At 42.6% G+C, this 11,404-nt stretch overlaps 3 protein-coding genes and 1 long non-coding RNA gene across 7 annotated transcripts in view; 2 read left to right on the top strand and 2 right to left on the bottom strand.

Annotated features, from left to right (window-relative positions):
- Positions 1 to 185: 185 nt before the first annotated feature.
- LOC144005334 (E3 ubiquitin-protein ligase TRIM35-like) lies at positions 186 to 1,878 on the bottom strand. The gene has a single exon (XM_077503458.1). It carries the CDS (start codon positions 1,638 to 1,640, stop codon positions 186 to 188), a length of 1,455 nt encoding a protein of 484 aa, XP_077359584.1. The 5' UTR covers positions 1,641 to 1,878.
- Positions 1,879 to 3,514: 1,636 nt separating this feature from the next.
- Positions 3,515 to 5,352, top strand: LOC144005153 (E3 ubiquitin-protein ligase TRIM35-like). Its single transcript, XM_077503142.1, has one exon. The coding sequence runs from the start codon at positions 3,608 to 3,610 to the stop codon at positions 4,988 to 4,990; it is 1,383 nt and encodes a 460-aa protein (XP_077359268.1). The 5' UTR covers positions 3,515 to 3,607; the 3' UTR covers positions 4,991 to 5,352.
- Positions 5,353 to 6,012: 660 nt separating this feature from the next.
- LOC144005160 (uncharacterized) overlaps positions 6,013 to 11,404 on the bottom strand; it is a 28,476-nt gene continuing 23,084 nt past the window's right edge. For 2 of the 3 annotated variants that reach the window (XR_013279514.1, XR_013279512.1), the window contains one exon: positions 7,766 to 8,462. This is a non-coding gene — a long non-coding RNA (uncharacterized LOC144005160). Of the gene's footprint in view, positions 7,479 to 7,765; positions 8,463 to 11,404 lie in introns of those variants that run through there. The other variant, XR_013279513.1, reaches the window with a different exon arrangement.
- Positions 6,317 to 11,404, top strand: part of gas7b (growth arrest-specific 7b) — a 29,390-nt gene continuing 24,302 nt past the window's right edge. Inside the window, exons 1-2 of one of the 2 annotated variants that reach the window (XM_077503140.1) lie at positions 6,317 to 6,532; positions 6,638 to 6,974. In XM_077503140.1, coding sequence (XP_077359266.1) covers positions 6,795 to 6,974 — 180 coding nt within the window. In that variant the 5' untranslated portion in view covers positions 6,317 to 6,532; positions 6,638 to 6,794. The remainder of the gene's footprint in view (positions 6,533 to 6,637; positions 6,975 to 11,404) is intronic. The other variant, XM_077503141.1, reaches the window with a different exon arrangement.

Genomic DNA, 11,404 nt, shown 5'->3' with positions numbered 1-11,404 from the left:
ATTATTTATTTATTAAATTTGGCAAACCACAACATGACTATTTGCTCAGATTGATTTCTTTCATATACATTCTTAATAATCTTATTTAATTTTATTTTAATTATTGAAAAGATCAATCCATGTAAAATGTCTCTTTGGGAGAAAAAACTTCAGATTTCAAAAATGGGCGCAAAACATCTCGAAAATCATCCCTGACTTAGAGTCAGACCGCGACATGCGAGTGGAATTATTTGCAAAGGAATTTCATCCCTTGTCCAAAATAAAGGAAACATTTTCACGCTGTCAGACAATTGTGAGCAATTGGGAAGTTTGACATTGCACAATTCAGTGTTTGTAAGCGATTCAGAGAACGCGAACGATCTTTCGCTCGTGTCCACACGAATTTGGATCCTCTGCAGTTTCACCGGCGGATTCCAGGATCCGTACGGCTCAGCAAACCTTCTGTACTGCCCATCGCAAAACGCAACGCTCCATGTTTTCATGTCATGTGGCAAACAAGGGTCCCCCGATGCCACCCCCAGCGCCCAGGCTGGGTTGTCTCCCACCTCCACGTCCCACACGTGAGTTCCCGAGGCCAAAGCGGAACCCAGCACGCGGTTCCACAACTGAAACCTCTCCGGGTTCTTTGGACGCTGCTGCCCTTCTCTTAAACACACGCTGGTCAGATGGTCAGACAGAACGAGTACTGAAGCGGCCGTGTTTGGGTCCAGAAGGACGGGACTGTAGAAGACCAGCTCCTTCATTCGCTCCCACACGCTGAACTTGAGGTTGCCGACGTGTTTGACTTCGTCCAGGAGAGCTCCCGGCAGCAGCTCTGGCTCGCCGGGCAGCTTTTGAATTTTGGTTATCGTATCCTCGAAGTTCTTCATGAAAGGAACGGGGTCAGATCTCAGCTGCTCCTCCGTGCTTCTGATCACGTCGGCGAGAGCGTCCGTGACTCCGGCGAGCTCCTCGATCATCTCCTTCATCGTCCGACTCTTCCTCTGCACTTCCTCTCTCACGGTGGCCACCCTGGCGTCTTCCTCAAACTGCAGGAAGTGACGAAGCTCCTCGAAATCCTTCTTAATTGTGCTTTCCACCTGATCCCCCTGGATCTTGAGGTACGTCGCTTGTTTATTGCAATTGTCTCTTATCTCACTGTAGTCTTTCAGTCTCTTCTTTGCGTCCTGCAGGCATTCCTGGAGTTTTTCTTGGTGATCGATCACAACTTCATCGAGCGGCCGGAACTTGTGGCCATTGTGGTTTTTTGCATCTCTGCAGATAAGGCAGACAAGCTCCTGGTGGTCCAAACAGAAGAGGTTGAGTGCGTCCTTGTGCAAGCTGCAGGTGTCCTCGGACTCCTCCGAGGCTTGCGCAAAGGCCTCGCATACGTTCCTCAGCGCCAAATTTGAAGGCACATCCTTCGAGTCGCACTTTTCTGTACAGAGTGGACACGACGGATCCGCGTTGCGCTCCCAGCACTGCTCCACGCACGCGCGACAGAAGCTGTGACTACACGGCAGCATGACGGGATCTTTAAAGATCTCCAAACAGGACGGACAGTGGAGATGGTCCCCGATTCTTGTCGCCATGGTCCTTGTAAAGACGACTCCGTTTCCAAGCTTCCAATGTCCACTCTCAGGGGAGCCGCGGTGCGTCATGTCACGTCGCGTCGTGTCATCTGACTAAACTCTATTTTAAAGGATTAAGAGCTTTGAATGATGCAACACAATATGACATCAGAGCCATCAGGTCATTCAATTCTTATCTGAGGTGGACTTTCAAAGATGCCAGCACGCTGACGTCAATGCGACTTGGGGGAATTTAAGCACAGAACCGAGAGAACTTCGAGGTCGTAAATCAATTATTTAGTGGTGGTTTCCAAACCATTCAATTCCATATGTCATTTTAAAACTCCAATATAAATACGCTTACACATGCACACGTACAGTAGAATAAGCCTAAGAAATAATGCAGAGTGAGAGTTGTGCAGAATCTCAAATACCTGACAAATAAAAAAAAAAAACTCAGCATGCATTGACTATTTAACTCAAAACTAGTTTGTTTTGAGTTAAATAGTCAATGCATGCAGTGTAGTCATGCAGAACAAATGAGGCATGGACCAGAGAGCAACATCGACTTGGAAACCAACTTCTACAATAATATTGATTGCAACTGTGAACATTATACTGATGGATTTAAAAAAACATGTCACAATTCATTATCATGCCCCGCGATTGGCTGGCAACCAGTCCAGGGTGGCTTCATTGAACACAATTGAAATTGTCCATAGGTGTGCGATTGTAGATGACCAAATCCCTTAATTGCCATCCCACTCCTCAGCCCCACCTTTGCCAATGACTGTATACTCAATTCAAAATGCTATTATAAATGCTCCTTATAATTTCAGCAATAGTGTGTCTAAGAAAAAAGTGTGTTTAGAATCCAGTCCCATTTGCCTCTCCCTTCTTCCAAGAAGTTCTGGTTTTGGTCCAATGCTGCCACCAAGAGCTGCGCCCTGAAAGTTGCATGGCTGCCATGTTTTCGCAGGCATGTTGCCAGGGCAACGGCGGCAAGCAAATTGAGGGCGGAGAGTGGTCAAATTAGCCTTTAGCAGTCAATCCACTAGCAGATAAACATTTGAGAGGAAAGAAACTCTTAACCTGGATTTAAAAGCATTTACGTTCGGGGCTGACTACACTTCTGTTGGCAGCTAATTCCATGTGTGCAGCATAACAGCTAAAGGCAGCTTCACCATGTTTATGAACTTGAACTTATGTTTGTAGATTTCAGAGCCCTGCTCCTTCGATGCTACTCACGCGACTTGCCCGGGAATGCGGAAAATGAAACCTGAAATATTACTGTGGGCGTGTACATGCATGTTGTATACAGGACTGTCTCAGAAAATTAGAAAATAGTGATAAAGTCCTTTATTTTCTGCAATGCAAATAAAACAAAACAAAAATGTCATACATTCTGGATTCATTACAAATCAACTGTAATATTGCAAGCCTTTTCATTGTTTTAATATTGCTGATTATGGCTTACAGCTGAAACAAAACTCAAATATCCTATCTCAAAATATTACAATCATGAAAAAGTGTACTAGTCGGCTATTCAACTAATCACTTGAATCGTCAAATGAACTCGAAACACCTGCAAGTGTTTCCAAGTGAATGTATGACATTTTTGTTTTGTTTTTTTAATCGCATTACAGAAAATAAAGGACATTATCACGATATTCAAGTTTTCAGAGACAGTCCTGTAATGTGCGTTTCTGTGCATGCGTGCACATTTGTGGGGTAAAACTGTTTGGAAGCGACACTCCCCGCGACCTTGGTGAGTGGTTCAGATAGTGGATGGATGTCAATGTTGGTGTTTTAAAAGGGGAAAAAAAACAAAAACAACCAGTCATTTTTCTCTTTTTAATATGTTTAGAAATGTGATCTCCAATGATCATTACAAAACTGTTTTGTAATGTTGTGAAGCGAGTTTGGCAGGTTTTTCCCCGCCCGCCCGTCAAGCAAGAAGCAGGCATTTTTTTTTCCTTTCACACCCTTTTTCCTTCATAAGTGAAGGATTCGCGTCTCTCTTGACTGAGTTGGTTTCTTCACAAAAAAAAAAAAAAATGGCTCGAAGAGTTGAGGAGAATCTGCAATGCCCGGCCTGTTTGGACATCTTTAAAGATCCTGTCATTCTGCCGTGTTGTCACAGCCTCTGTCGCACGTGCGTGCAGCAGTGGTTGGAGCAGAAAGGAGAGAGATTTTGTCCAGTCTGCAGGACTCAGTACGGATCGATGGACGTACTGATCAATTTGGCACTGAGGGACGTATGCGAGGCCTTTACGCAAACCTCGGCGGCGTCGGAGGACATCTGCGTCTTGCACAAGGAGAATCTCAAACTCTTCTGTTTGGACCACCAGGAACTCGCCTGCCTCATCTGCAAAGATGCAGAAATCCACGCCGGCCACAAGTTCTGTCCCATTGACGAAGCCGTGAAAGCTCACAAAGAAAAAGTTGAGGAAGGCCTTCGGGACGCAAAGCAAAGACTGAAAGATTACGACGAGACGAGAGAGAGCTGCAATGAACAAGCGACGCACATCAAGGTCCAGATGGAGCAGGTGGAAAGCAAGATTAAGAAGGTTTTCGAGGAACTGCGCCACTTCCTGCGGGTTGAGGAGGAGGCCAGGTTGTCGGCCGTGAGGGAGGAAGAGCAAAACAAGACTCGGATGATGAAGGAGCAGATCGAGGCCCTCAGCAGAGACATGGCCGCTCTCTCAGATGAGATCAGGAGCGCGGAGGAGCAGCTGACGTCGGAGCCTTTTTCCTTCATGAAGAACTTCAAGGCCGCGATGGTCAGAATCCAGACGATTCCCGACAAGCCGGAGCTGCTCCCGGCGGCTCTGCTGGACGAAGTCAAGCACGTGGGCAACCTCAAGTTCAGCGTGTGGGAGCGAATGAAGGAGACGGTCTCCTACAGTCCCGTCCTTCTGGACCCAAACACGCTCGCTCCGGGTCTCGGTCTGTCCGAAGATCTGACCAGCGTGAGTTTGGAAGAAGGACAGCAGCGGCCGAATAATCCGGAGAGGTTCCAGCGCTACACTGTGCGAGGTTCTGCTTTGGTCTCGGGAGTGCACGTGTGGGATGTGGAGGTGGGAGACAACGCAGCCTGGGGACTGGGCGTGGCGTTGGGGGACCCTGGGTTGCCAGAAGACATGAAAGCGTGGAGAATCGCATTTCGTGAAGGTAAATACAAAATGTTTGCGCAGCCATTTGGAGTGTGGAATCCGCCGGTGAGACTGCAAAGGGTCCGACTTCACGTGGACTTCCATGAAAGATTGCTTGCCTTCTCCGAGTCTCTTACGAACACCGACTTGTGCAAAAAGTATCCGACTGACTGGCCAAATTTGTCTGACAACATGAAAATGTTTCCTTACTTTTGGACAGATGATCAAAATCCTCTGCGAATAATTCCACTTGCACTTCATGTTGTGACTCAAAGTCAGCGATGATGTTGGAAGATGTTTTGCTCCCACATTTGTCATCAGTCATTGATTTATATTTCCCCCCGTATATTATTGATATAGATAGTAGAAGAAAATAATCTATATTTTTTTTTAAATGTTGGAATTGTCTGCCCACTTGTATTGTTTTGGTGACTCCATATGTGACATTGATTTCAGAGATTTTGCTGTGTGCAATCGTCACCAGTCACCACTAGGTGTCAGAAATGATCCATTCAACAATAATTGTACATTGTGATTTTTTTGGGTGTGTGCTGAAACATATCAGAAATACAGAGCATATGTGGAAGAAATACATTTAGAGAAAAGATGTGTATATTTCCAATTGAAGCAAAAAGTCAAAACTGTAAGAGATGCTTTGTTTACTGTACTTTACGTTCGAGTTGACGGTATGAAAAAGTTCACATACAATTCAAGCCCACACAATAGTTCACAATAGTTGTTTAGAACATACAAATAGATCTGAATATTATTTGATCCTTGTTGCACTCCTATTTATATGGGTGAATATTGAAAAAAAAAAAATCCTCAACTTAGATTATTTGAGTACAGTATTCTGTTGAGTGTAGATGAAAAGTAACTCTTGACAGTTTGAGTTCCTCCCTTGTCACACAGTGCCCCCTTGTGGCAGTAATTAGTGTAACTCAGAAGACGGACTACACACTTTTTTTTCCCTTTTTTTTTTTAAAACTACAGTCTGCAATTAAGCAAATTAAATTTCTTTTGAATGCGGGAAAAGTCACTATGCCACAGCATGTATTCATGTTTCACAAATGAGTTAATAGCAAGTTATTGATATTAGAGCTACAACTTTATTTATGTAGCACATTTCATACACAAGGGAACTCAATGTGCTTTAGTGGACAAGTAACAAGATAAAGTAAACTAAGCTTTATATGTACCACAATGTGGAACGTTGCTCAAATGTCATGTTACCAAAGTGCTATTTATTTTTTTTAAATAACTTTATTGACCAAATTGTAATCAAAAGCCAAATATGTCAAATGCAAAACAAAATATCATCACACAAACAGTAAAGAAAAAGGGGGAAAAAAAAGAAAAGATAACAATAATAAAAGAAAGGAAAAGTTGCAGGGGTCTTTAAACTAAGAAACATTAAAAATAGCGAAATGACAACAGAAAATTAAGTTCTTGAAAATATACATCAATCTCTTCCATAAACAGAAAAAAAATAGGTTTCGATTTTGCACATTTACATTTACGAATATAAAACTGAGCAAGATAAATTAACAGATTAATCAAATATTCTTTTTTACAAAGTGTCAGGGTAACGTCGGCTTTTTTACAGAGCAACTACGTAAAGTGCACGTCCAGTCGACATAAAGCAAACGTCAAGGGTACGTCAGTGATTGGGCGTGGCTTTGATCAGAGACGCGTGGAGTAGTGAAGTGAAGCAACATTCAAATCTTGCAAGCAGTTCTAAAATTGCTCATTTCCCCCCGAAGGTACACTTCACTCTGCGCGGCGTCGTATTTACACTAAAGAAACGAAAATCTTTTATTTGTTTTGGTTCGTTCATATTTCCTTGCTTTTATTTTGAATTCGTCCGCGATTTCCAGTTTTCTTTTCCTTGCCTCCACGCAACTTGACGTTTGAGCTTTGTGACGTCCTCAGAGCGGCTCGGGCAGTCGGAGCAGATCGACGAGGGGCGTCCTGACAAGAGACCACCCGACAACCGACTTGAAACAAGTTGCACAACAAAGTCTCATTCGTGTTCTCTTCTGTGCGGACGCTGTCATCTGAGAAGTTTTTTTTTTTTTTCTCCCGGGCAATGTCTGGATCATACTGCAAAACTTTGTACCCGTTCAGTGGCGAGCAGCACCAGCAGGGACTGAGCTTCGATGCCGGGGAGATGATCAAGGTGGTGCAGCCTCTGCCTGGAGGCTGGTGGGAAGGAGAGAAAGATGGAGCCCGAGGATGGTTTCCTTCAAGTTATGTCCAGGTTTTGGAGGTAAAGATTTCATTTCATGGAAGTTAAGTGATTGAGTCCTTTTCTTACACTGTATGCAACTGCATAGCCTTTTCCATGATCACAGGAAAAAAGTATTTCTTTGTTTGCTTGCTTGCTTGTTTACTCCCTTGAGGAGCACAATGGAATTCCACTGGGATTGTACATTGGGGATTTCTAATTAGACCCCATGCATGAATAAAATCTTCAAATCAATTCAATGATCTCATTTCAGAAATGGGCATCAAGCTGCCGCTAAAAGAGAAAGACATCATTGACGCATTTGAATAGTTTCCCCGTGTTGCGTTGATCAGATTGAGTTCAACCTCCTCTAGTAACTTAACTGGCATCTTGCTGAGTGGCCGCACGCTTCCTCATTCCACTCGCATTCCATTGAAATTCTCAGGTCTCCTCTCAGTGCGCGTGAATGCACTGGCTGCTCTTGTTCCTCCGGTCGGCCCCTCCTTTTGCCACTTGAGGGAATTGTGGGCGCTCAAGTCCTCTCAACTGGATGTGGTGGTGGAGTTTTGGACAACAATATGAGTGACACTTCGATTGCACAGCTTTCTTGTGCAAGTTGCACGATTGCTTTTGCCGGTCAAGTAGACGTTGTGATTTTTAACACCTTCACCAGTCCACCATCCTGTCCTCTTTCATCTAAAAACGGCTTCAAACATCAAAGTGCCCTGCGATTGACTGGCAAACCAGTTCAGGGTCTACCCGGCCTACTGCCCAAAGATGGCTGAGATAGGCTCCAGCAACCCTTGTGAGGAATAAGCGCTCAAGAAAATGGATGGATGGACGGACATTGCTTTTATGGGTTACAAATAAAACAAGAATATGACATTTAACATTAATTCAATACTACTTTTTGTTTTTTTTTCAGACCAATACCAGTACGAGTACTCAAATCTTGAGTAGGCGTGGATGCCGATACACAAAATTTTCCCACAAAAAAACAAAATAATTTAAAAGAAATCCTTGTATATCACAAAATATCATTCTTCCTCAAGATGGCATGAAATTAATGGCAATTACTGGCCGATTCTACTGTCGACCTTTGTCACGTGTACCGATTCTTTGAAATATCCCTAATCAAAACTGTACATTATTGAAAACATAAATATTGATTGCACTGCGGTACAAAGTCGACTCTGCTGTATTTGGATTCTGATTGGCTGAGCAAACTACTCCGACATGTGGAGTCATTTCATGTAAGCGTTTTCTTTCATGGCAAAAATTAAATGAATAATAATGACTTTACAATACATTAATACATTACTATTATGGGATAAATTATTGATGCTTTGTGTCATTGTTATTTGCAACAAGCTGTTAGTTATGGTTATCCACTTTGTCCCTCGTATTACTTCTCTCAGCTGTGTTTATAATGAAACGGAAGAGTGTGGAGTGGGCTCCTCAGAGGCTTACGTGGGATTGCTGGGGTCAGATCGGTGCCGTAGAGCAGCCAGCCAGCCAGCCAGGTGCTTCCTAGCAGGGGAAGAAAAAAAAATGGTGTCATTTGTGTCATCTCACAAGGCATGGAAATGAAATGTCAGCTGTTTGGCTGTGACACGCCCTCTTTCCAACTTGACTTCAGACTAAAGAACCCATTTGAGGTTTTCACATATCTTTGTGGTCAAACTGTCACCGACGGCCTCGGACCGATTTGTTGCGCAGCGAACTGGAAAAAAAACAAAGCTTTTTGTGTTGCGGTAAGCAGTCAGAAAGCTTTTAATTGTCAGACGTTTTAACCACCAATTTGCGGGTTTCGAGGCAAAATGAACTTTTTTGATTTGAAAAGACTTAATCGTATACAGGAGGTATGTCACCGTTTCTATTTTGAGTTGTGTTTTGAAAAAAACATTAGCTCAGTCAGAGTAATTATAGTTATTTTCATTTGGCCTTCTTTCCCATTTTATTCCTCATGATACAAATGGGATATGATCGCTGGGGTTTTCTAAGGACATTTAAAACACACTACTCGCAACTGCTAAATTTACTACTACTACTATAAGAGCTTGTATTAGTGTACCACCTTCTTTAGTATTGTTTTTGGACTAAGCAAACAGTCAAGATATTTGACCATTGTTAGAGGTGGTGAGAGTAATTCATGTCTACAAATAGTGTTTGAATAATTTTCATCCTGTAAATGGTGGAGATGTGTAGTAACAAAACAAAACAAAACAGTCATTGTCAGCTGTAAGGAGGAGCCGACACATGCACGCACGCGCACGCAGGACCTTCATCGACAATGCTGGCAGTTAGTCTGAGCATATGTGCGCGCGTACTGTACAGCGTCAATGCCTGAGAGTGTGAGAATGTGCGTCCGTCTCCCACATTTTCCCAATGCATAACAGTATCTCCAAATAGAGATTGTGTTGTTGTTTCTCCTTCCGAGCGCTCATTATGCTTCTGTTTCACTCCATCCGCCATCCTGTTGTATATCGTCTAGGTCAGGCAGCTGGTGGCTCGGCGTACCAGCAGTATGTGTGAGAGATTTCTCCCCGGCCGTATTTTTTCACCAGGTCTCGACGCCTGCCGAGCGGTCCCAAAGGAGTCGGGAACGTTGCGCTCCAGAGCGCTTACAGCACATTCTCCACCAGGGCCTGCTTTTCTATCAATGCCGATGATGGAGTTACGACTCCCTTGGGAAGAGCGTAGCCTTTGTTTTGGATTGGCAGACATGTTGAACAAACTTGGATTTTAAGCTGATGCGTGCGTTTTGTTTGGTTTTGTTTTGTGTCTGGTGATAATGTTATTTGGAAAGAAAAAGTCTCTGAAATGCACATGGGACAACTGAAGTCGATGCAATTCACAATACACAGTGAAGCAACGCTCATGCTGAAGTCTTTTTTTTATTTTTTTATTACGTTATGAAGCAGAAATATCTGCAAAAAAAAAAAAAGGGAAACAACAAGCGATAAAATAGAAGACAACATTCTATCTAGTTGAACTCCAGAAAAATGTCATCATTGTTCCGAGCGGAGCTGGTTGTGGTTTGCATCACATGAAGCGGTTGACAAACTTAAATATATATTCATCGTGCTTCACGAGAGGCACTACCAGGAGATTTTAGAAACATTTCTCAATGATAGCAGATTTTATACATGCTATAGATCAGATGTTTTGCTAACTTGTGACAATGGGGCCACATTTTTTAACAAAACGGCAATACAGCGGACACGGGGCTTCACATTCTTTCATACTGATAAGGAGTAGGAACAGTTAGTTTATCTTATCCGAAGCGGTTTGCTTCATTCAACAAGTATTTATCAAAAAGTGTACTGCATTTCAACATCACATGTGCCTTTGTTCTTGCTTATAAGGGGTTAAAAATTGTGAGGGTGGAGTTGGCGCTGAGCTCGTGATGTATGAAACCGAAAAAGGTGAGATTAGTCACATATAAAACAGATCTGCCGTTTGTGAGTTGTGTTGACACACACGGCCATTGACAAGGGAAACATGGGTCGTTATTATGGGTGCATATTATGATCAAAAACCTCAAAAAAATTGCAATTTTCATTTCAGGTCTTCTCAAACTGAAAATAAAATAAAATAGTTTCCTGAGATTAAAATGGCTTTAGCTTAACCTTTTATCGGCCGTCAGATTTAGAAAAAAAGCTGATACCGATATCGTCAAAATGCCCAAAATCGGCGCTGATAATCTCTATTATTCTTGCACCGTCGGCTGCAAATGACATCACAGTTGCTCAAGGCACAGGTAACGACCAATCATGGCGTCATTTATTTTGCAGCTCAAATGTTTGATCAAATAAATGTGCTACGATGTAACCGAAGCCTACATTCTGTTTTTATTCTTAAATCTGTAAATACAATATCATTTTCTGAGATGAGCTCATTCCCTTCGTTATTTATTATCGCATCCGATTGTGCTGACGGCCGCACAACTTCAGAGAGTTTGCAGTAACCCAGAAAGGGAAGGTGGTTTGATTAGTAAAGGGAAAAATAGGAAACAGACACTTCCCTTAACTTAGGCGAACCCGAACCTTTTTCACACCTTTGATTCATGCTCCTCCCAAGCTTCAATTTCGTATCGACATCCACTCTGCACCTTTTGTTTTATAATACATGATCTATTTCTGCTTAGTGTTGTTTGGACATGGGAGTGCGCTCGTTATTTGTGTGACACATTAGTTCGTGCTCTGATCATTATGGTTTAAAAAAGAAAAAAAAAGAAAAAAAAAGGTCATTCAAATTTGCTGAAAGAATGGATCAAGATGTCAACGTGTCTCCGTAAATCTCAGATGACTGATACAAAAGAAGTAAAACTGCTATAGTGGGTATGAATATTAATCTTGTTAAGTGTTTTGTTTCTGATACTTGGAGTGTAAATGCCTTTTGAAAAGGGATTCATTCAAAGGCACTTCCATTGTCTGTGGAAAATGTTGTAAGCGTTATATAACAACACA

Source organism: Festucalex cinctus, chromosome 17 (assembly GCF_051991245.1).
Source record: "Festucalex cinctus isolate MCC-2025b chromosome 17, RoL_Fcin_1.0, whole genome shotgun sequence".
NCBI lineage: Eukaryota > Metazoa > Chordata > Actinopteri > Syngnathiformes > Syngnathidae > Festucalex > Festucalex cinctus.
This window is presented reverse-complemented; position numbering and strand designations above follow the sequence as displayed.